This window comes from Elephas maximus, chromosome 9, assembly GCF_024166365.1.
Source record: "Elephas maximus indicus isolate mEleMax1 chromosome 9, mEleMax1 primary haplotype, whole genome shotgun sequence".
Classification (NCBI taxonomy): Eukaryota; Metazoa; Chordata; class Mammalia; order Proboscidea; family Elephantidae; genus Elephas; species Elephas maximus.
Genome location: NC_064827.1, coordinates 81,056,682 through 81,083,137, shown reverse-complemented (window position 1 = coordinate 81,083,137; position 26,456 = coordinate 81,056,682). Strand labels below are relative to the sequence as shown.

At 41.3% G+C, this 26,456-nt stretch overlaps 1 protein-coding gene across 1 annotated transcript in view; it reads right to left on the bottom strand.

Moving 5' to 3' along the window:
* GPR107 (G protein-coupled receptor 107) overlaps window positions 1-26,456 on the bottom strand; it is a 115,472-nt gene that overhangs the window by 21,131 nt on the left and 67,885 nt on the right. The window contains exons 13-14 of the mRNA XM_049896996.1: window positions 24,006-24,136; window positions 17,349-17,392 (exon numbers count right to left, since the gene is read on the bottom strand). Of these exons, the coding sequence (XP_049752953.1) occupies window positions 17,349-17,392; window positions 24,006-24,136 (175 nt within the window). The remainder of the gene's footprint in view (window positions 1-17,348; window positions 17,393-24,005; window positions 24,137-26,456) is intronic.

Here is a 26,456-nt window from a genome sequence, read left to right as displayed (position 1 = left end):
GGCACCAAACCTTTCCCCAGATAAATTGCATGTACAAAATCTCACCTACAGTTCCCAGGGCCCACAGGCCCCTTTGTGTAACGCATTCACAGATGCTATGTGAAGAACCTCTGCATCAGACGGCTGGCCTCACATGAAGAGGCCAAGGAGCTTTACAATTACTTCCATCACATCGCCCTATTCTCTGCCTGCTAATACTCCACCTTTCGGAAGCAGGAGATTGTTTCCAGTGCTCTAAAAGTACGCCTTAAGACTTCTGGGACAGGTGTGAATTTAAGGGCATGCTCTAGTTACACAGGGACAAAAGGAAAGATTAAAAATTTTAAGTGAAGGGAGTCTCATCTCTTCTCTCCACAAAACAGTGCTCCAGAGGGTGGGATCCCAGTGGGCTGTGCTCAACAGCAGCGAGGCAATGACATACTGCTGTGTTGGAGGAGGAAACCAATTAACCATTCTGGAGCAGACTGCAGCCAGTTCTAGAGTCATCCCCACACACCGGAAAAGTGAAAACACAGCAAAATGTACAGCAGGGGGTTCCTCTTCTTTCTCCTCCTCCCTTTTCTTCCCTAACGCTTATGACCTGGAGTCTCCAGATTTAACCTTACAATAGTCCTCGATACCTATAGCATCTCCGGCTAGCTTAGTTTCTACTTGTTAAGTGAAAAATAAAGGTTAGACAAACTATAGTTGTAACTGGGGACCCAGTCAGAGGAGTCTGGGAAGAAGTACGTATATACATCAGCCCAGGTGGAAACGTTCTGCTGATAATCAGCTGAGGGTAATCTACATTAACAGCCATCTTGTTAATAAAAAACACAGATTCCCATCTGTTGTTAGCTGCTGGCAAGTTGGCCCTCGACTTATGGCGACCGCATGTACAATGGAATGAAATGCCGATCCTGTGTCAACCCTATGATTAGTTGCGGATCAGACTGTTGAGATCCACAGGGTTTTCACTGGCTGATTTTTAGGAGGAGATCACCAGGCTTTTCTTCCTAGCATGTCTTAGTCTGGAAGCTCCACTGAAACCTGTTCAGCATCATAGCAATACTCAAGCCTCTGCTGACAGATATGTGGTGACTATATATGAGGTACAATGGCCAGGAACAGAGCCTAGGTCACCAGCACAGAAGGTGAGAATGCTATCACTGAACCACCACCACCCCCGACCTAAGTACCCACTGCTGTTCGGTCGATTCTGACTCACAGAGACCCTACAGGACACAGCAGAACTGCCCCAGAGGGTTTCCAAGGAGCGGCTGGTGGATTCGAACTGCCAATCTTTAGGTTAGAATCCAAGCTCTTTAACCACTCTGCCAATAGGTTAGGTAAAATATCAGAGCGGAGTTGCCCTTCAAGGTGTATTTTAGTGAAGTGGTAGAAAAAAGCAAACGCAAGAAAAAACAAGTGAGAGGAAAGAAGACCGAAGAGTTCTGCAAGGGGCTAACAGTGCATTAGCTCTGGCCTCTCAGATAATCAGTCCCTTTTCTAAGGGAGTTTCACATCACGAGACACAGCACATTTCTATCCAAATCATTGTGGAAGTGTAATAACCCATAAAGCCAAACCCACTGCCATCGATTCCGACTCATGGCGACCTATGGGGCAGAGTAGAGCTGCCCCACAGGGTTTCTAAGGAACGCCTAGTGGATTCAAACTGCTGACCTTTTGGCTAGCAGCTGGAGCTCTTAACCACTACACAACAAGGGTTTCCACTGAAGTGTAGTAAGACATTTTAAATTAATATAAAGAAGGGGCTCTTAATTCCAGGGTCCATGAATACCCTGAAATTGCACACAAAACATTATGCAGATATGGAGAAGGCTGTATCTCCTATTAAATTCTCAAATAGATCTATTACTTCCCAAAAAAGGTTATGGACTGAATTGTGTTCCCCCCAATACTTATGTTGAAGTCCTAACCCCTGGTACCTATGAATGAGAACTTGTTTGGAAATAGGGTCTTTGAAAATGTTATCAGTTAGCAAGAGTTTACATCGGAGTAGAAGGATCCTAATCCAATCTGAGTGGTGTCCTATAAAAGAGAAGAGACACAAAGAGAAAGACTGAGGGGAAACGGCCATGTGCTGTAGCTGTAAGCCAAGGAATGGCTGGGGCTACCAGAAGCCAGGAGAGACAAAAAAGGATCTTCCTTTAGAGCCTTTAGAGAGAACATGGGCCTGCCTACACCCTGAATTTGGACTTCCAGCCTCCAGAACTGTGAGATAATAGATTTCTGTTCTTATAAGTCACTAAATTTGTGGTACTTTATTATGGCAGCCCTAAGAAACTAATGGAGCCCTGGTGGCACAGTGGTTAAGAGCTCAGTTGCAAACCAAAAGGTTGGCAGTTTGAATCCACCAGCTGCTCACTGGAAATCCTATGGGGGCAGTGGGAATTAATTCGACAGCAATGGGTTTGGTTTTAAGAAATTAACACAAAGGTTAAGAACCACCAGTCTAAGGGAACCAAGAACAGAAAACATTAAATATACAAACACAAGTTGTAGCCATGATGCACACAATGATTATTTCTCTTCCTTTCTCACCAGCAGATTTTTTCACTGGGTCTGTTTATATAATGACACCCAAACAAAACACAATTCTTTGCCATGAGTTTCCCAGAACTAATAGACATCTTAAACAAGCACCTGGGCCAGTAAGTCTGAAATGAGCTCAAGAGGCAAAGGAAAGAAGAATGAGGCAGCCATTCCCCCACTTTTAATTATCTTATATAGTCATCATGACTACCAGAGACTTCCAAGAAGCCTCTAACAGAATGGTTCTCAAGCTTTTGGTCTTAGGACTCCTTTACACTTTTATAAATTATTGAAGACTCCAAAAAACTTTTGTTTATGTGCATTATATCTATTAATATTTACCATACCAGGTACAGGTATATACATGTGTATGCACAGACAGTAGTATCTATATGTATGTGTAAGTATAGATATTTTTGTGCAGGCACATATATTCATAGAAGACACAATTACAGATACTTCTAAGATATAACCAAACACCTTGTGAGACTGGTTTCCTAGGTTTGAAGGCTTAGGATCTTAGTCTCAAAAGGCAGCTCAGTCAATTGGCATAAAATAGTTCACAAAGTTCACTTCCAGCATCCTAGTGAAGTGAGCAGCCATCTAAAATACAACTATTGGTCTCTACTCATCAGGAGTAAAAGAATAAGAGGGAAACCAAAGTCTCAGAGAAGAAACTAGTCTACAGGGCTAACAGCCCACACAAGCCACAGCCTCATGTATCCTGAGACCAGAACTGCTAGATGGTGCCCAGAAGCACTACTAGATGGTGCAATCATTACCAACTATTCTGATCAGGGCCACAATAGATGGACCCTGATAGAATAGGAGAAAAATGTGGAACAGAACTTAAATTCCAGTTGAGACCAGAGAACTCCCTGAGACTATTTCCCTGATATACTCTTTAACCTTGAACCAAAACTATCCCAAGATCATCATTTAGCAAAATAACAGTGGCCCACAAAGTAAAGGATATTACCTGTAACTATGGTGCTCTACTAAAAAACTATCTATATGAGACCAAAAGGTCGACATTTACTCTAAAGCAAAGATGAGAAGATAAGAGGGCAGGGAAACTACAGTACTGGAAATGCAATTAAAGAGAATGTGGACACATTATGAAAAATGTAACTAATGTCACTGAACAATCTGTACGGAAACTGTCAAATAGGAACCTAATTTATTGTATGAACCTTTACCAAAACCACATTTTAAAAAATATATATTTATCATGAAGTCCTGGTGGTGCAATGGTTAAGAGCTTGGCTGCTAATCAAAATGTCGGCAGTTTGAATCCACCGCCCACTCCTTGTAAACCCTATGGGGCCGTTCTACTCTGTAGAACTAAAGGGTCACTATGAGTCAGAATCAACCAGATGGCAACAATTCAAAAAAAAAAAAAAAAAATTTACCACATTAGAAGTTAAAATTGAGAAATTTCAAAAATTTTAATTCATTTAAAAATAACAAAATAAATCCATTACATGGTAACATAAGCTAGAGTCTCATTTTCTGCTTCTTTATTCAATTCTGTTGGTGAAAGGTTGTTTTGGTTGAAGAATATGAAGGAAATACAGCCTTCTGTATATAGGACTTTTCAGGTAACTGTAGATGATTTGATTCTATACTAAAGCTTGACAAGCTAGTTTCTTACAGATGAGTGTTGTAGGTAATCTGAAATTGTATCAATGAATATTTCATACTCTGTTACATTAAAATCTACTTGTCTATTCTATACTCTGAATGAATCCTTTACCCGTGTGTGACTGTATTGCATCACGCATTCATCATTTGGAAAATATTGTTTTGCTGAGTTATTCAGATCTTCCAAGTATTGAAACATTTCACTATAAAATATTTAAAAAATCACATTCTTTGATAGTACCCTTGCTCACATCAGAAGTCTTTTAAGGATTGGGAAATTGTCGAGCTCACAGTGGTGAATACAAGCTTTCCTAAATTCTAATTGTCATTTGAAAGTTCAAATTTTATCACTGGCAACAAATACTGTCAGTTGTTGTTCTTAAAGCAACAGGCTAACTTCCTTCATTTCCTTCATTTTCAAGACAATGTGTGACAAACTCCCAAGTCTGAGTAACCATAGTTTGTCTGTCACTCTTTCAAGTAAAAATGGTGTTCTATAAAAAAAAAATAAAAGTGGCTAGTTTAGCTTGCAACTCAATTGAACATATGCTTTTCCTCAAGACAACCACTATCCTTTAATATTTATGCATACTTCCCATTTCACCATGCAGAATATTAAAGGATGTGTGCTCAAGGGTTGAGATTTAATAACAATAACAGTTTTTACTACTTCATCAGGGCCATTCTTAAGTAAAATGAGCTCCCCCCACAACATGTATGCAATGGCCACAGTACAGTTTGGAGCCAATGCCTTGATTTGTGCTAAGACGCCAGCATTTTAGCCACCACTGCTTTTGCACCAGAAGTGCAAATGTCAAGAGTGAAAAGGGAGGATAAGTATTATTGTGAAAATAATTTTGACCCTAAAGACCCTCTTGAGAACTGCAGCCCTAACAAATACCTCATGACTGGTCACAGGTACTTCTAGAACACGGCAGCAGCTCAGAATGAAGCTACTAAGCCATAACTCTTACAACTAGTCAATCACATTTGTTTATATGCTAAGAGTCCTTAAAATACTTCCTCTGAATTTTCCTCAGAAACACAAGGAGACAAAAAAAGGATGATCAGAAGCAGAGACTGTTAATTAAATTCATGATGTATATTCCTAAGCCAGTCCTGTAAGCCCTACATGTGAGAAAGAGAAGGTAACAGAGGTAATAGAGGATGCAGGCTCAAGGGCTGTTACAGCCAGGAAATCTTGGCAGGCCAAACACAGTGGAACCAGAGCTAGATGTGTCTGTGCAAGACTCAATTAAGCTTCCTCTCAGAAGATGCAGCAAAGCAGTGAATCTAAATGACAGAAGACATAAGAAAAGCCACAGCGTGTGACAGGAGAGATAGAGACATGGCTTAAGGGCACTGGACAGCTTTGTCCTTAATGCTTTCCTTTATACTTCCCTCAGGTTCAGTCAACAAGAATTCAGAGACAAAGAAATAAACAAAATCCAAACACCCTCTGAAAGCTATACCAAAAAACCAAACCCACTGCTGCTGGGTCAAATTCTGACTCACAGCGACCCTACAGGACAGAGCAGGCCTGCTCCATAGGGTTTCCAGGGCTGTAATCTTTACAGGAGCAGACTGCCACATCTTTCTCCTGAGGAGGCACTGGTGTTTCCAAACTGCCAATCTTTTGGTTAGCAGTCAAGCACTTTAACCACTGCACCACCAGGACACCTTCTGAAAGCTATACGCAACCCCAAATGCAAGAAGAGCAAGTACAAACAGCTGCTGCCCTCAATTAGTCAGCCTGGACTGGGCCTACACTAAAAATGAGATTCTTAAACCCAAGTCACTGTCCAAGGTCATGCAATGGGTCAGTGGAATAATGAGCCTAAGAACAGGAGCCAAAATGTCATCCTACAACTAGCACAATGCTTCCAAACTGAGGAGACGTTATTGTCCATGGCCTTTACTTTCCAGTCACCTCTAGGGTAAGCTAGATCTCAGGAGGGGTGAGTTGAGGAGCACAGCCACCCTATTCAGGAACCAGTGGCCGTCGTGTACTCACTCCAGCTTCCCTGCACTGCTTCGAATCTGTCCTGGAGTGGATGAGGTGGATATTCACACTGCAACCACACCTGTGGTCACCTTGCCAGCAACCATACCTGTGGTTCCTGAGAGCTCTCTGCAGAGGAGACTTCAACTGTGGGCAACATGGCTACCCTGACTCTGGAAGTGTCACATGCATAGTTTTCAAAGTATGGAGTGAAATGTGTATTTGCAGATTAGCTCAAAAGCATCCTGCAGCCTAAATTCAATTCAGTGAAAATGAAGAACACTAATGAAGAAGGCACACCTGGAGGCAGAGCCAAGCTGGCAGAATAGACAGATGCTTCTGGCGAGCCCTCTTTATAACAAAGACCCAAAAAAAACCAAGTAAAACGAGTATATTTATGATAAGCTAGGAACCTGGGCATCAAAGGCAAGCTTAGAAAATGAACAGAGGAGCAGGGGGAGGAAGAGACAGTTAAGAAGTGGAGAGGAGTTACCGGACCTGAATCGCCGGGAGCCCTCAGGCACCATTCCCGGAGCAGCGGCGGCGGCGGCGGCGGCGGGCTGGCACTAGCATTAGGCCGCCATTTCCTCAGGGAGAAGCAGCCAGCCACACAGCCTACTCACACCTCCGGAACCAGAGAAGAACAGCACTCTTGGCAAAAGCTAAGTACTTGCGTATATTTTACTGCACCCCCCAACCCCCAAGCCAGCTTCAGCGGCTGAATACCATGGGCCTGAGATAGGCCCTGTTGAGCGCCTAGAGCCATTCTCCCAGCCTTGGAGAAGGAAAAAATTTGCAACTGGGGGAAAAGATAATTTGCCAGCTCCACTAACAGGGGGAGCTCAGGACAGAAGCAGGTCCTGTCCAGGCATAAATGGTCCATGGACTTTGAGCACCTTTCCCCTCTGCATGGACCTGTGTGGACCTATTTCAGGAGAATAAGCCCTTGCTGGCAGACTCCAACCATTTCAGCTGTGCGGTGGAGAGGTGGGTGTTTGATGTTTGACATTGCTTTGCCTATTGAACAGGGTCCTCACCTACTCACATCAGGGGCCTAAGGACTGGTAGCTCCATGCAGGTCATCCAGCCACCCATGACAGGGGTCCAAGGATAACTGGTAACTCCCAGTCCTTACAACCAAAAACACCGGGTGCCCATGGTCCATCTGCAGAACCCACCCACCTGCACACTCTAGGGAACAGGGACGCGCTTTCCTCAGACACACTCAGGGGTCAGTTATCAGCTGCCTGCCTTGTTCAGAGTGTGACCCCCTGCTGCAATCAGATACCGGTACATACACCAATCACCCCTGCCCCTCTAAGACTGTAGGACAGAGCCTGTACCACACACTTGATATCAGCTACCTGGAAACCTAAGCTGAATTCATACAAGAAAACTGAATGGACTCCTAGACTGATATACCTGATAACAGCTCTAGCCAGCTGGGGACAGGACAACAGAGCTCCAAAGGCAAAAATAATCAAGCTAGCTCACTCAAGCAACCCATCTGGGCATATCGAAACAAAACAAAGCTAGAAGCTATGACACAGTAAGCAAGCATAAACTAATACAATAACTTATAGATGGCTCAGAGACAACCGTCAATATCAAGTCACATAAAGAAACAGACCAAGCTCTCAAAACAAAGAATCCAGGCATCTTCTAGATGAAAGTACATTTCTGGAATTACCAGAGGCAGAATACAAAAGATTAATATATAGAACCCTCCAAGACATCACGAAGGAAATGAGGCAATATGCAGAACAAGCCAAGGAAAACACAGATAAAGCAACTGAAGAAATTAGAAAGATTATTCAGGAACATAATGAAAAATTTAACAAGCTGAAAAAATCCACAGACAGCAATCAGAAATTCAGAAAATTAACAATGAAATTACAGAGTTAGATAACTCAATAGAAAGTCAGAGGAGCAGAAATGAGCAAGTAGAAGCTAGAATTTCTGAACTTAAAGATAAATCACTTGGCACTAATATATTTGAAGAAAAATCAGAAGAAAGAATTTTAAAAAATGAAGAAATCTTAAGAATCATGTGGGATTCTATCAAGAGAAAAAACCTATGAATGACTGGAGTACCAGAACAGGAAGGGATAACAGAAAATACAGAGAATTGTTGAAGATTTGTCAGCAGAAAACTTCCCCGATATCGTGAAAGATGAGAAGATATCTATCCAAGATGCTCATCGAACTCCACATAAGGTAGATGTTAAAAGAAAGCCACCAAGACATATAATCAAACTTGCTAAAACCAAAGATAAAGACAGAATTATAAGAGCAGCAAGGGATGAACAAAAAGTCACCTACAAAGCAGAGCCAATAAGAATAAGCTCAGACTACTCGGCAGAAAACATGCAGGCAAGAAGGCAATGGGATGACTTATTTAAAAAATGGAAGGAAAAAAAATTGCCAGTCAAGAATCATATATCCAGCAAAAACTGTCTCTTAAATATGAAGGTGAAATTTGGGCATTACCAGATAAACGGAAGTTTAAGAAATTCGTAAAAACCAAACCAAAACTGCAAGAAATGCTAAAGGGAGTACTTCAGTTAGAAAATCAATAATATCAGGTATCAACCCAAGGCTAGAACACTGGGCAGAACAACGAGAAGTCAACCCAGACAGGGAAATCCAAAAAATAGAGCAGGATTAAAAAAAAAAAAACCTCAAAACAGGGTAACAGTGATGTTATTATATAAAAGACAACATCAAAATAATAAAGAGGGACTAAGAAATGTAAACATACCTCTTCCACATGGAGAGGAAGATACGGCGATACAAAGAAATAAAAGTTAGGTTTAAATTTAGAAAAATAGGAGTAAATAATAAGGTAACCACAAAGGAGACAAACTATCCTACTCATCAAAATAAAATACAAGAGAAAAATAGAGACTCAGCAGAAACAAAATCAACGACGACTATGAGGAAAGGAAGGAAAGGACAATATGTCAAGATAATCTACTCAGCATATAAAATTAAGTGGGAAAAAGAAACCGTCAACAAAACACAAAAAAAGACAACAAAACGATAGCAATAAATTCATACCTATCCATAATTACACTGAATGTAAATGGACTAAATGCACCAAAAAAGAGACACAGAGTGGCAGAATGGATTAAAAAACACAATCCGTCTATATGCTGCCTACAAGAGACACACCTTAAACTTAGAGACACAAACAAACTAAAACTCAAAGGATGGAAAAAAATATATCAAGCAAACAACAATCAAAAAAGAGCAACAGTGGCAATGTTAATTTCTGATAAAATAGACATTAAAGTTAAATCCATCATAAAGGATAAGGAAGAACACTATATAATGATTAAAGGAACAATATATCAAGAAGATATAACCATATTAAATATTTATGCACCCAATTACAGGGCTGCAAGATACATAAAACAAACTCTATCAGCACTGCTAAGTGAGATAGACAGCTCCACAATAATAGTAGGAGACTTCACACTACTTTCAGTGAAGGACAGGACATCCAGAAAGAAGCTCAATAAAGACACGGAAGATCTACATGCCACAATCAACCAACTTGACCTCATAGACATATACAGAACACTCCACCCAACAGCAACCAAGTATACTTTCTTTTCCAGTGCACATGGACCATTCTCTAGAATAGACCACATATTAGTTCATAAAGCAAGCCTTAGCAGAATCTAAAACATTGAAATATTACAAAGCATCTTCTCTGACCATAAGGCCATAAAAGTGGAAATCAATAACAGAAGAAGCAGGGAAAAGAAATGAAACACTTGGAAACTGAACAACACCCTGCTCAAAAAAGACTGGATTATAGAAGACATTAAGGATGGAATAAAGAAATTCCAGAATCCAATGACAATGAAAACACTTCCTATCAGAACCTTTGTTACACAGCAAAAGCAATGCTCAGAGGTCAATTTATATCAATAAATGTACACACCCAAAAAGAAGAAAGGGCGAAAATCAAAGAATTATCCCTATAACTTTAACAAATAGAAAGAGAGCCAACAAAAGAAACCCTCAGGCACCAGAAGAAAACAAATAATAAAAATTAGAGCAGAACTAAAGGAAATAGAAAACAAAAACAATTGAAAGAATTAACAAGACCAAAAGCTGGTTCTTTGAAAAAAATCAACAAAATTGATAAACCACTGGCCAAACTGACAAAAGAAAAACAGGAGAGGAAGCAAATAACCTGAATAAGAAATGGGATGGGCAATATTACAACACACCCAACTGAAATTAAAAGAATCATATCAGATTACTATGAAAAACTGTACTCTAATTTGAAAACCTAGAAGAAATGGATGAATTCCTAGAAACACACTACCTACCTAAACTAACACAAACAGAGGTAGAACAACTAAACAGACCCATAACAAAAGAGATTGAAAAGGTAATCAAAAAACTCCCAACAAAAAAAAAAAGCCCTGGTCCAGACGGCTTCACTGCAGAGTTCTACCAAACCTTCAGGGAAGAATTAACACCACTACTATTAAAGGTATTTCAGAGCACAGAAAAGGACAGAATACTCCCAAACTCATTCCATGAAGCCACCATATCCCTGATACCAAAACCAGGTAAAGACACCATAAAAAAAAGAAAATCACAGGCCTATATCCCTTATGAACTTAGATGCAAAAATCCTCAACAAAATTCTAGCCAGTAGAATTCAACAACATATCAAAAAAATAATTCACCATGACCAAGTGGGATTCATACCAGGTATGCAAGGATGGTTCAACATTAGAAAAACAATTAATGTAATCCACATAAATAAAACAGAAGAAAAGAACCACATGATTTTATCAATTTATGCAGAAAAGGCATTTGACAAAGTTCAACACCATTCGCGATAAAAACTCTCAGCAAAATAGGAATAGAAGGGAAATTCCTCAACATAATAAAGGGCATTTATACAAAGCCAACAGCCAACATCATCCTAAATGGAGAGAGCCTGAAAGCATACCCCTCAAGATAGGGAGCCAGACAAGGATGACCTTTATCACCGCTCTTATTCAACACTGTGCTAGAGGTCCTAGCCAGGGCAATTAGGCTAGATAAAGAAATAAAGGGCATCCAGATTGGCAAGGAAAGAAGTAAAAATATCTCTATTTGCAGAGGACATGACCTTATACACAGAAAACCCTAAGGAATCCTCAAGAAAACTACTGAAACTAATAGAAGAGTTCAGCAGAGTATTGGGATATAAGATAAACATACAAAAATCAGTTGGATTCCTCTACACAAACAAAAAGAACATCAAAGAGGAAATCACCAAATCAATGCCATTTACAGTAGCCCCCAAGAAGATAAAATACTTAGGAATAAATCTTACCAGAGATGTAAAAGACTAATACAAAGAAAACTACAATACACTTCTGCAAGAAACCAAAAGAGACCTACATAAATGGAAATACATACTTTGCTCATGGATAGGAAGACTTAACATTATAAAAATGTCTATTCTACCAAAAGCAATCTATACATTTAATGCAATTCTGATCCAAATTCCAACAACATTCTTTAATGAGATGGAGAAACAAATCACCAACTTCATATGGACGGGTAAGAGGCCCTGGATAAGTAAGGCATTACTGAAAAAAAAGAACAAAGTGGGAGGCCTTCCTCAACCTGATTTGAGAACCTATTATACTGCCACAATAGTCAAAACAGCCTGGTACTGGTACAACAACAGATACATAGACCAATGGAACAGAATTAAGAATCCAGACATAAATCCATCCACATATGAGCTGCTGATATTTGACAAAAGCCCCAAAACAGTTAAATGGGGAAAAGATAGTCTTTTTAACAAATGGTGCTGGGATAACCGATATCCATCTGCAAAAAAAAATGAAACAACCCATACCTCATACCACGCGCAAATATGAACTCAAAATGGATCAAAGGACCTAAATATAAAATCTAAAACAATAAAGATCATGGAAGAAAAAATAGGGACAACGTTAGGAGCCCTAATACATGGCATAAACAATATATAAAACATTGCTAACAATGCCAAAGAAAAACTAGATAACTGGGAGCTCCTAAAAATCAAACACCTATGCTCACCCAAAAACTTCACCAAAAGGGTAAAAAGATTACTTAAAGACTGAGAAAAAGTTTTCAGCTTTGACATTTCCGATCACCGCCTGATCTCTAAAATCTACATGATACTGCAAAAACTCAACTGCAAAAACACAAATAACACAATTAAAAAACGGGCAAAAGATATGAACAGACACTTCACTAAAGAAGACATTCAGGTAGCTAACAGATACACGAGGAAATGCTCACAATCATCAGCCATTGCCACTATTACCAGTACCGCCACTGCCATCGAGTCGATTCTGACTTATAGCGACCCTATAGGACAGAGTAGAACTGCCCCACAGAGTTTCCAAGGAGCGCCTGGTGGATTTGAACTGCCCACCTCTTCGTTAGCAGCTGTAGCACTTAACCACTACACCACCAGGGTTCCCAATTAGAGAAATGTAAATCAAAACTACAATGAGATTCCATCTTACTCCAACAAGGCTTGCATTAATCCAAAAAACACAAAACAATAACTGCTGGAGAGGCTGTGGAGAGACTGGAACACTTATACACTGCTGGTGGGAATGTCAAATGGTACAACCACTTCGGAAATCGATTTGGCGATTCCTTAAAAAGTTAGAAATAGAGCTACCATACGATCCAGCAATTTCATTCCTTGGGATATAACCCCAACCTAAACTTAAGCCAGTGCCATCTAGTCGACTTGGGATATATCCTAGAGAAATAAGGGCCTTTACATGAACAGATATATGCATGGCCATGTTCACTGCAGCACTGTTTACAACAGCAAAAAGATGGAAGCAACCAAGGTGCGCATCAACGGATGAAAACCAAAAAAAAACCAAACCCAGTGCCGTCGAGTCAATTCTGACTCATAGCGACCCTATAGGACAGAGTAGAACTGCCCCACAGAGTTTCCGAGGACCGCCTGGTGGATTTGAACTGCTGACCCTTTGGTTAGCAGTCGTAGCACTTAACCACTACGCCACCAGGGTTTCCACAACGGATGAAAGGATAAATAAATTTTGGTATATTCGCACAATGGAATACTACGTATCCATAAAGAACAGTGATGAATCTGTGAAACATTTCATAAAATGGAAGAATCTGGAAGGCATTATGCTGAGTGAAATTGTCAGTTGCAAAAGGACAAATATTGTATAAGACCACTATTATAAGAACTCAAGAAATAGTTTAAACAGAGAAGAAAATATTCTTTGATGGTTACGAGAGGGGGGAGGGAGGAAGAGTAGGAGAGGAGTATTCACTAATTAGTAGATAAGAACTACATTAGGTGATGGGAAAGACAACACACACTACAGGCGAGGTCAGCACAAGAGCAAAGAAGTTCCTGGAATAAACCGAATGCTTCGAAGGCCAGTGTAGCGGGGGCGGGGGTTTGGGGACCATGGTTTCAGGGGACATCTAAGTCAATTGGCATAATAAAATCTATTAAGAAAACATTCTGCATCCCACTTTGGAGAGTGGCGTCTGGGGTCTTAAATGTTAGCAAGTGGCCATCTAAGATGCATCAATTGGTTTCAACCCACATGGAGCAAAGGAGATTGAAGAACACCAAGGACACAAGGTAATTATGAGCCCAAAAGACAGAAAGGGCCACATAAACCAGAGACTACATCAGCCTGAGACCAGAAGAGCTAGATGGTGCCTGGCTACAACTCATGACTGTCCTGACAAGGAACACAACAGAGAACCCCTGAGGGAGCAGGAGAGCAGTGGGGTGCGGACCCCAAATTCTCATAAAAAGACCAGGAATAATGGCCTGACTGAGACTAGAAGGACCCCAATGGTCATGGCCCCCAGACCTTCTGCTGGCCCAGGACAGGAACCATTCCCGAAGCCAACTCTTCAGATAGGGATTAGACTGGACAATGGGTTGGAGAGCGATGCTGGTAAAGAATGAGCTTATTGGATCAGGTGGACACTTGAGACTATGTTGGCATCTCCTTCCTGGAGGGGAGATGAGAGGGTAGAGGGGTTTAGAAGCTGGTGAAATGGACACAAAAAGAGAGAGTGGAGGGAGTGAATTGTCTCATTAGCGGGAAAACGATTGGGAGTATGTAGCAAGGAGCATGTAAGTTTTTGTGTGAGAGACTGATTTGATTTGTAAACTTTCACTTAAAGCACAATAAACACACACACACACACACATTCTAGTCTTCCCTGTACCCCTTTCAAAGGGTTTGCAATATTCACTGGTGAAAAATGGGTGCTTTCTTAACAGTGTGCTATCCTAAGAATGGTGAACGTGAGTCCAGGTGTGTTCCTGCTTTCATGTATTTGCTCTCTGCTGAAGAGGGCCCATGCTGTCACCTGGTGGAAAAATAAGAAACTGCCTTGTGTGCTCAGGCCAAAACAAAAGCATTCCTGCTCCACAGTTTCTATTTACTACAGAGGCTGGTGGACAATTCTGACCCTATCTGTGGCTTCATCTGCTACGCTATCGTGCTATCTGGCCAGGCAGAGTCCTTTACTAAGATTCTCAGCAAACTACCAAGGTCTCGTGGAGAAAATAGTCAGAGACAGTTAACAATTACCACAGTTAATCCCAAACTCTCTAAATACAAGGTGGACAGGGTTTAGAGAAAGCCAGAGGGATTAGAGAGATAACAACAACAAGAAACCTACCACCATCAAGTCAATTCTGACTCCAAGATATCCAATAGGGCAGAGCAGAACTGCCCCATCTTTCTCCCACAGAGCAGCTGGTGGGTTCCAACCACTGACCTTTTGGTTAGGAGCTGGGCCACCAGGGCTCCTTCAGAATGATAAAGAAGGGGATAGAGAGGTGGAAAAAAAGCCCCCAAACCCAAGAATGTCCCCAAACAATAGTTATTCCCAGAGAGCGGGCTTTTATTTTCTAATTTTGGTTTTTCTGTTTGTGGCAGGATAGTTTGTTAAATGCTAATTTGTTTTATTTACTTATTTAGGGTAATTTTCCTTTACCCCATTCTAAGAATGCAGGAGGGTTCTCTGTGCCCCCTGGCTCAGGGGACGGTTGTATAGCCAGGCTAAAGGCAAAAGGTTTCAGAGGACAACTGTTTAAAGCTTAAACTTACTGAAAATAATTTATCTCAGAGGGTGCTCTAGAGAAAGAAGGGAATCCAGTCACTTTTAAGGAAAAGAGGAGAAAACAAGAGAATAATTTCCCAGGACTAGGGGAAAAAAAAAAAAAAAAAAAATGGTCGACACAGTCCATGATTGGGGCCTGTGAGCACTCTAGAAGTCTGTGGGTTCCGGAAGGCTGAATTCTGAACACTGACCAGGGCTCCCAGCCTAGATAAGACCCTTGCACTCAGCGCTGCCCACAAGCAAGAGTAACTGGACCTCAACAGGCCACATGGGTCAGGACAACAGGAAATCTCGGTAGTAACTACTGTGGCCACAACAACAGATAACCCCAGAAGACTATGCTCTAAGTAAAAACCCTGGGACCCTGTCACACCTTAACACAAAGGCTTGAAGCCAGGTTTAATTTAATTTAAAGAAATAACATGAATCTACTGGTCCCACACTGTCCGGAGCAAAGGAGAATAAAAAAAAAAAAAACAGACACAAGGGAAAGATTAGTCCAAAAGACTAATGGATCACAATACCACAGGCTCCACCAGACTGAGCCCAGAACTAGATGGTACCCACCTACCACTACTGACTGCTCTGACAGAGATCACAACAGAGGGTCCTAGACAGAGCAGGAGAAAAACACAGAATAAAATTCAGACTCACAAAACAAGAACTGACTTAACTGGTCTAGCAGAGACTAGACAAACCCTGAGAGTATGGCCCCTGGAGGCCCTTTTAACTTAGTACTGAAGTCACTCCTGAAGTTCACCCTTCAGCCATAGATTAGACAGGCCTATAAAATAAACAATAATACAAGTAGTTCAACCATCATATGAGAATAAATGGGTGTACCAGCCCAAAAGCAAAGACAAGAAGACAGGAAGGGACAGGAAAACTGGATGAGTGGAAACGGGGAACCTGAGATCGAGAAGGGGAGAGTGTCGACACAGCAAGGGGCTGGCAACCAATATCGCAAAACAATTTGTTATTCACTGTTTAATGAGAAACTTATTTGCTCTGTAAACTTTCAGCTAAAGCACAGTTTAAAAAACTGACATTAAAAAAAAATAATGTGGTATTAATTACATACCAAATTTGTGAAATAAGATTTGTAATCACTGCATGTTTTCCAAAATTTCTTAAAAGAACCCACATTACTTTTACAATTAGTAAAAAGGTCAGTAATAAAACTTTATTAAAAACAGCAACAGAAAAACCTTGGTTCTTTTTATTACTGGTAGTAAATGATCTGCCTTAGTATCAGCACTGGGTATATGATACTGCAGATTCAGAGGCAGCCTCAGCGTCTGAAAGAGCACTACTCCTTGGGACTCTTGTGGTTTGAAATTCCCGTTATGCCACAGCAGCCTGTGGTCGTGAACACAATTCAAATAACCCCAGGAACACAGAAGCACACAAAACATTTTCTTTGTGGCTTCTTTTCTGACTTAGGAGGCATGGTTAGAAAATCAAGGAGATGCAAAAGGGCTATAATAGCACAACCACTTGAAAACCAGAGTTTTAACAGTTCTTTCTGGAATCAGACTTTCATTTTAAATAAATACCAACACATCTATTTTGAAAGCGTGTTAAATCAGCAGGAAGGGATGCTTTACACATACCCATCTCCAATCCATAGTACCTCCTGTTCTCACAGTGAAGTGTGATCTTTCCCTCCTTCTTCCAAGATGAGACTTTTCTTCCTGACTCAGTTTTGAGAAGGAAAAAATCACACTCATGAGTGGAAATGAAATGAAATCATCTTAATATGCAGCGATCATCTCCAAGCCTCCTTGTACAACTGGACTCTGTAACATTCAACACCTGCTTCTCTACCATATGACCGCTGAGTGCTCTTGCAAAGTAAGCCCCCAGGACTCCCCTGGCCTGCCTCCCAGGGAGACAGCATCGTAAGGCCCCAGTTTTTCTCCCTCTATCTCTTAGCAGCACACAAGCACATGGGTTCCGGGAAAGGTGAGCAGCACAAAAAGAGCACGAGGGAACTTGCCTTTTCCATCTGTTGCTGATGCTTCTTGTAAATGTCTGATTGACCTAAAAAGAGGCATTAGGAAAACAAAAGGTTAGCCAGCACATCTGCATTCCTCCTTATTTCTAGTTCTAGTAACTAAGTATGATCCTGGCAAAGTCACAAATATTTTGGGGCCTTGAATTCCTCAATTATAAACTGAAAGGGTTAGACTAGATGATTTTAGCCTATTCTTCCTAACTTAAAAAGAAAAAAAGAGAGAGAGATCTTTGATATTAACTGGGGCTGTGTATGGTGCTCGAGTCTGAGAGTTAAGGATGCCCTCTGCTGGCCAAATCTGTGGCAAAGTGAGAAAACAATGCAAAAGTCAACCAATTAATACTTCTGATCTCCACCTAATCTCTCATTCCCGCAACTATCCCCCCACTACACACACACCGTTAAGACAATGGGGCATCTTTGAGCTCGTCTGCTCTCTGGAAAGAAGGACTCCTCTAAGAAGGTCACCAGACTGACTACTGACTTCTTAAGTCTAGGTCTTGGTACTGTAAGCATATGGCTTCTCACAAATTTGGTATTTCACTGGCTGGAGATTTAAAACTTTGTTGAAAAACGCTAGCCTCCAGGAAGTCTTTTATCTGGCTGCAATGTGCCAGTAACTAATTACCATCATTACAGTTCAGGCAGGGAACATTAATAATATTAATGAAGTCCTAGATCAGAGTTCTAGGTACAGCTCAGAGCCACCAAGGGAAAGACTGCTTTAAAGGGTAAGCACAGCACAGGCAGATATGGTGGAGAGGGAGGAGGGTGGGGTCTGACAGACCCAGGTTTACAGTCTGACACTGCCACTCCTTCTTTACTTGACCATGAAATAAACCACTCTTCCAAATCCTCAGCTGTTTGCCCATCTGTAAGATGGGTCTATTTGCTGTAAGAACTGAACAGCATCTGAAAGTTAATTAGCACAAAGCTGGCATCAAACCAATACTAGCTGAATCTGAATATTTTTAAAAATTATCTAGAGAAAGATTCTCCACCCTCCCCCACCATAACCATTAATAACCATTGGTCTCTATATCTTTACCTATTCTTGTCATTTCATAAAAGTGAGATCATACATTATTTGTCTTTTTTGTGATTGACTTACTTCACTCAGCATACTGTCCTCAAGTTTCACCCTTGCTGCAAGCCTGTGTCAGGACCTCATTTTTCTTTACATGAGTAGTTATTGCAGTGTATGTATGTACCTTCGGTGCGACTGATTAGTTTTGTGTGCCCTTTCTAGCCATGGTCTTGTAACTCCCACCCAGGTGGCTGGGTGGGACTGTGTGAGGGGGTAATCATGGCCCACCAAGGAGACTGGTGAAGAAGGACATCATGCCTGGTAAAGGAGAGGGCCAGCGAAAAAGAAGACGACACTCAATGAGATGGACTGACACTGTGGCTGCAACAATGGGCTCAAGCATAACAAAAATTGTGAGAATGGCACAGGACCGGGCAGTGTTTCATTCTGTTGTACACAGGTCCCTACAAGTTGGAGCTGACTCGACAGCGACTGATAATGGGGATTGGTCAGTTTTGACTTAAAAAAGAGCCAATTCCAGAACAGAGAGGAAGATCCCACCACTACCAAGAACAGCCAGGAGCGTGTCCCTTGGACGCAGGATCCCTGTGCTGAGAAGCTCCTGGAACCAGGAGACCGAGAGAGAGAGCTGTAACCTTGAAGATGGTGAGAAGCGATGGCAGGAGAGACCTGACAGCAGAGACCTGGCGGCAGGAGATAGCGTAGTAGGCTTCCTGGCCCATGGAGAGGGAAAGCTGAGTGCCTTTGGGCAGAGGGCAAGGGCCAGGGAGAGGTGTGCCTGCAAGCACAGCTGGGGAGAGGCTGTCCTGATGGAAGAACTGTATCCTGAGTGTTCTGAGCCTGAATTCTAATTGTTACTTCCCTAATAAACCCCATAACCATGAGTATGGTCTGTGAGTTCTGGGTGGACACTGCAATGAATTATCGAACCCAATAGAGAGTACTATGGGAGGGACAGTTGGTGTCAGAATTGGTAAAGAAGGCAGAGAGAGGCTTGTCTGTTCTCCGCCTCGTGGGAGTCAGCCTTTCGCTGTTTATCTTGGTTCTCCTTCCCACTTGTGGGGTTGGAGGAGGTCAGACACCACCCCCACACCATTTTTACAGTACCACATTTTGTTTATCCATTCATCCATTGGTGGGCACTTAGTCATTTCCATCTTTTTGCTATTGTGAATAGTGCTGCAATGAACACAGCTATGCATACATCTGTTCGTGTTGCTATTTTTTTTTAGGGTATGTACCTAGGAGTGGAATTCTGGGTCATATGGTAGTTCTACTTTTAATCTTTCGCTGTTTTCCACAATGGTAGTACCATTTTACATTCCTACCAACAATGGATAAGAGAGCTGATCTCCCCACATCCTTGCCAGCATTTGTTATTTATTTATTTAAATCATTGCCATTCTAGTAGGAATGAGGTACTGTCTTATTGTAGTTTTGATTTTCATCTCTCTAAAGGCTAACAGGAGCCCTGGTAGCAGTGGTTAAGAGCTTGGCTGCTAACCAAAAGGCTGGTAGTTTGAATCCATCAGCGGCTTCTTGGTAACCTTATGGGGCAGTTCTACAGTCTTACAGAGCTGCTTTGATTGGGAATCAACCCAACAGTAATGGGTTTACTTTTTTCAGTGGTTAATAATGATGACCATCTTTTCATGTGTTTAAAGGTCACTTGGATATCCTCTTTGGTGAAGTGTTTGTTCATGTCTTTTGCCCATTTTTTGACTGGGTTACTTGGTTTTTGTTGTTAAGATGTAGAAACTTTATATATATTCTAGATATCAGATCCTTATCAGATACATGGTTCCCGAAGATTTTTTCCCAGTCTATAGGTTGTCTTTTTACTCTTTTGATAAAGATAATAGCGAATTTTTTGTTTATGATGATGGAAAAGGTGACACCAAACGTGGATGAAAACTGTACAACTTGACTAATATAAGTGACATTATTGAGCGGTACACAAGAAACACGACAAACCGGCAGTTATGGTATATATAATTGTGGAACAACAACCTCCCCCCCCACAAAAAAAGGGCTAAGTTGTTGATGCTACTTAGATAAAACCAAACACCCCATGGGACTGGTTTTCTTACCTTGATGGATCAGGGTCATTGCCTTGAGGGACAATCCAGTCAATTGTCATAATACTGTTTTTAAAGGTTCTGTTCTACCTCCCAGTTTGGTGAATAATGTCTAGGGTCTTAAGAACTTACAAGGGGCCACCCAAGAGGCAACAATTGGTCTCTATTCACCTGGAGCAACAGAGGAAGAAGGAAACTCAAGAATCAGAGAAACAACTGGACTACAGGACTACTGTAGTTTATGCAAATAATGTGTGCCTTCTATGTCTGTTTGCCAACCACGCCCTCCACCCCACCAGGTATTTTCATAAGAACACTGCGTCAATTTATTTTTACAGCAACATGTTAAAAAAAAAACTGGCATAGCAGTGCTTAGAAAATACCTTGCAGGGGAGGGTGCAGTTGGCAAACAAACATTATTTGCATAAAAAGACGATAATAGCTTCCATTAACCACTGCTTCCTCTAACATGAGACCAGAAGAACTTTAACACACGGCCAGAACTGGATGGTGCCCAGCCACCACTACCAAACATTTCAATCAGGGGCACAATAGATGGATTCTGATAGGAAGGGGGGGGGGGGGACAAAAAACTTCAAATTCCCAAAGAACTGAGACTTACTGGACCCACTGAGGCTGTAGAAACCCTCAAGACTACTGCCCTGGAATACTCTTCAAACCCTGAAATGAACTACCCCATGAAATCATCTTTAAACAAACAGTTTAGCTCAAAAAGTAAAAAATGTCATCCTTGTTCTTTTTTTAAATCTTTATGAGATCAAAGAGACAACAGTTACTCTAAAGCACAGATGAGACGTTTAGGGACCAGTGAGTCTAAACTAACGGGGTTGAGTTGAAACAACCAGAGCACAAATAGTGAACAATATAACCAATGTCACTGAACAATACTTGCAGAAATTCTTATATGAGAGCATGTTTTGAAGTGTATATTTTCATCAAAAATAACTGCCCATAGGGGTTCCAAGGAATGGCTGGTGGATTCAAACCACCAACCTTTTGGTTAGCAGCCGAGCTCCTAACCACTGTGCAACCAGGGGTCCTAGATTAACTACTACTTCTAAAATCACCCCTCTAGCACTTACTGATATTTTTCACTTGACTTCAACATTCAGGATATTTATTGTAAAGAGTCTTGCTATTTCCAATCTGCACATTAGTGTTATAATTAGCAAGTGGCAAGAAATTGCCACCTGTAGCTCTGTAACTCTTCTGGGTCTTGCCAATACTCCATATTTCCCACATTTTACTGTTGTGATAGTGGCAGATGTAAGAGTAGAGTACTAAGCTCCGTTCCTTTTAATAATAAGATGCTCTTTTTATCTGAAGCAATGCTGGTCATCCTATGTTACTGATGCCTGAATTACTTATTCCTGGGTGGGGTGGGGGGAGGTGGTGGTGATTAAAAAGACTCATCTGTGCTCTTCTATGCTGGCAGCTGCCTGCTGAACTGATACATGTACTTGTCTGACATGTGATGGAGTTAGGGTTAAGAACAAATTTAATGGGCTGGAAGAGGATTATGCTCCACTGGTACCATGTTCTAAATAATCAGAGTAACTAAATGACCCAACAAATGTCAAAATCCTAAAAATATTAATTTATTGCATGGGGCATTGCAATAAGGAACACCTCATCTCTAATAGAAGGCATACATTGTATTTATGCAAATAACGCATGTCTTCAATGTTTGCCAACCACACGGCCCCTCCCCCCAGTGGTATTTTTCTAAGTGTGCTATGCTGATTTTTTTACAGCAACAAAAATGGCAAAGTGGTGCTTATAAAAAATACCTCTCGAGGGAGGGTGAGGTTGGCACACATAGAAGGCATGCATTATTTGCATTAAAATACCGCAGAATCTATTTTTTTAAACTTCATTCCAAAATAATTAATTGCTTAAAACAGTCACAGATCTAGATCATTAAGGGTGAAGTAAATTAGTTTACGTTTGTGATCCTTCTTTCCTCCCATATAAAAACTGAACCATAAATTTCCATCCTTCTGCATGTAATTTAACGAGGATATTCTTTGTCATCCACCATTGACTTGGCATTAACATTTCTTTACACAAATCAAAGTACACTATATACATCTAAAGGTTGTCATTTCCAGGAATGGAGCAAACTATTATAGAGATATCTGAAATGTTTATGTGCTGTGAATTATCACTTGTTTTATGTTAACATACTTCCTCATTTTCCATCTAACTTGGCAAGAAAAGGCTATTTATGGGATTTCTTCAAGCTTTTCCCCCCACCCCCCAAAAAATCCACGCTAAATGCCAGCCCATGGTGCCAGGTTGGCCAGGTTTACACACAGGAACAAACAATCTTTGATGGTTACGAGGGAGGGGAGCAGTGGGGAGGGAAAAACACTAATTAGATAGTAGATAAGTGGTAACTTCGGTGACAGGTAAGACAGTACACAATACTGGGGCAGTCAGCACAACCTGACTAAGGTAAAGTCATAGAAGCTTCACAGACACATCCAAATTCCCTAAGGGACTGAGTTGCTGGGCTAAGAGCTGAGGACCATGGTCTTGGGGGACATCTAGCTCAATTGGCATAACATAGTTTATAAAACAGAAGTTCTACATCCAGCTGTGGTGAGTAGTGTCTGGAGTCTTAAAAGCCTGTGAGCAGATATCCATGATACATCTACTGGTCCCATTCTAGCTGAAGCAAAGGAGAATGAAGAAAGCCAAATACACAAGGGAAAGATTAGTCCAAAGGACTAATGGACTACAGCTACCACAGCCTCCACCAGACTGAGCCCAGAACAACTAGGTGGTGCCCGGCTACCACCACTGACTGCTCTGACCGAGGTCACAATAGAGCATCCTAGACAGGGCGGGAGAAAAACATGGAACAAAATTCAAATTCACAAATAAAAGACCAGACTTGCTAGTCTGACAGAGACTGGAGAAATCCTTAGAGTATGGCCCACAGACACTCTTTTAATTCAGTACTGAAGTTACTCCTGAGGTTCGCACTTCAGCCACATATTAGACAGGTTTATACGGCAAATGATAACACACATTAGGAATGTGCTTTGCAGTTCAATCATGTATAGGAGACTAAATGGGCACACTGGCATAAAAGCAAAGACGAGAAGGCAAGAAGGGGCAGGAAAACTGGACAAATGGAAACAGGGAACCCAGGGTGGAGAAGGGAGAGTGCTGACACATCACAGGGTTGGCAACCAATGCCACAAAACAATTTGTGTATTAATTGTTTAATGAGAAACTAATTTTTTCTGTAAACTTTCACCTAAAGTTCAAAAAAAAAAAGATCAAGTAAAGATTAATAAAGGCACAGATTCCAGGATGTCACCCCTGGAGACTGATCTAGAAGGTCAGTTGGATCAAGAAGCTCTATTTTTTTTTATTAAACAGATGCCCTGGGTGATTTGGACCAACTTGGGAATGACTATTTCAGCTGCCAGGTCTGACAGACAAGCCCACATGTGACCTCCCTCCATGCAGGTTACTCACCACACAACTGGGAAGAGGATGGCTCCACAGCACAACAGGTCAACCAGAAACAGAGAATCCTTCCACAAGCCATACTCAGTCGTCCCCTCCTCAGTGGACTCTATGATGATATAGGCCACGTTTGCCAGGACCTATAAGACACATGAAGTCACTGAGGCCCCAAAACATAGATGGATTGACAGTAACAGTAGCCCTGATAGGGTGTGGACACCTGCGTTTACCATTATTTCTGGCCCCACTTTTCTTCCAGAACTTTGTCACTCTCCTATCAAGAAACAGAGTCTCTGTGCCCTCCCTTTGAACCGGGGTGGGTCTATGACTGCTCTGACCAAAAGAATATGGTGGAAGTGATGATTTCCAAAGCTGGGTCATAAAAATGATACAGCTTCTGCCTGGCTCTCTCTTGGACACACACCTTTGGAGCCCTGCGCCTTCTTCTTGTAAGAAGTCTGGCCACCCTGAAGCCGCCATGCTGGAGACCGGTAGAGATACAGAGAAAAGCTTGAGAAATCAGTTCCTATCTAATCAACTCTTCCCAGGTCAGGAGACAGATGCAAATGAAGAAGACTTCAAGATGACCCCAGCCCCAGCCACTTTTTAACTGTAACCTCATGAAATCCCAAGCCAGGCCTACACAGTAAAGCCACTCCCGGATTCCTGACTCACAGACACTGAGAGAGAATAAATGGTTATGGTTGTTTTAAGCCACTAAGCTTTGGGGTGATTCATTATGCAGCAATAGATAATTGGAGCACTGTACTTTGCTTTTTAGGTACCCTGGGCCTCACTGGTGTCACTCAGGTACTAAGCAGGTAGCACTGTATTCCCCACTTAGCCACAATGCCCACACTCCTTAAGACCATCATCCCTCTGTAGGTACCTCTGGTTTTCAGCAAAAATAACTCTAAGTGCCAGATGATGGAACTGTGGAATCAGAGACCAGAGCAGCAAGGATGGTAGATGACACCCCAAAGACTGAGTAGTCACATCACTCCTACATGAATAACTCAGTCTTCCCTACATTAGACATGGCTTAGCTCTTCTCACTAAAGCTCATCTGTGCCATGTACTGCTTCTGTAACATGTGTTTAGCATGTTACATAAAGTCCTTCCGCTGACAATAATAAAAAATTGTGGTGCTACTGAAGCATAAGGAAATTTACAGTTCATGACACATCCTTCAGAAGATTTCCATTAGGTATGGATGCAGAGGTTTTAATTCCACATGTATACCCCATAAGAAGTCCAATGTCCAATATTCTGCTTGACTTGCTATAAAGGTAAATCTTCACACTTATGCAAAGAATGTGAAATCTATCACGCATTTGGGTAGTCTCTAAGTGTGGTTTCTCTTTCTATACAGGACTTGTTAAGTTATCATGGAAGCCATACTTCTCTTAATAAAGATGCAAAAATTATTTTGAAACCTAAGTCTCTTTACTGGCACTTGGCTTCTGGGCTCTTCCCTACCCCAAGTCCTCCTGAACCCCAGTCTATCCAAAACATCTGCACCTGTGGCTCTACGTATAAAGGCAAGGTGGAAAACAAAGGCTTTCACATCTTAAATTCGTAACTCATTCTCCCCTTAATTCACACTCTTTACATGAGAGACAAAATGTTCCTAGAGGTGCTGAGCCATGTGCCAACAGTGTTCTTGAAACAGTATCTTGTACGTCATTGACTCATTACTCAGAAACTTTCAGCAGTTCCCCGTGGTCAAAAGGAAGCAGTCTTAATTTTTAAGGCTGACATTCAAGGTGTTTCCAAGCTAGTCCCTTTATTTAAATACATGTAGTCCCCAGATTTTACAAACGAGTTCCATTCTTAAGTCTATCTTTACCTGAATTTGTACGTAAGTCAGAACAGTTAGGTACAGTTCGTATCTAACACCAGTTAGTCCAATGTTTGTCTTAGTATATAGTGTACTTTTCTATGCATAAAAAATATTAAACACTTCCAGATATGGTAAAACATCTTTAACAAAACAGTACAGTAATAACAACGTTTTGATATGTGTCCCAAAGTAGTGCCCATTTGTTATAACGAACCATTTTATGTACCTCGAATTTTTTATATAGTAGGCTTTATGGGGGTTGGTTCATAACTATGCTTGTAAGTCAGTCAGATGATCATAACCCAGGGACTGCCTGTACTCATAACTTCCTTATATTTAATTTTTTTAATGTCCTTGTTTCCTCAAAGTGATCTGATATGTAGATTTGTATGTTTATCTTTTGAGGGAGCAAAAAAGGGGTAAGCTATGAAGACTGTACCCATTACACCAGGGTTCATGTCAAAGGGAAAAAAATTCAAAACAGAGCAGATGGTAGCAGCTACCAAAGGGAAAGGAAAATAAGCAGGCAGTATGGCAAAGTGGGAAGAGTACCCAGGTCTCATCACTTATAAGCATTGAGACCCTGACAGGCTGTAGGAACTAGGTCTGGGCCAGAA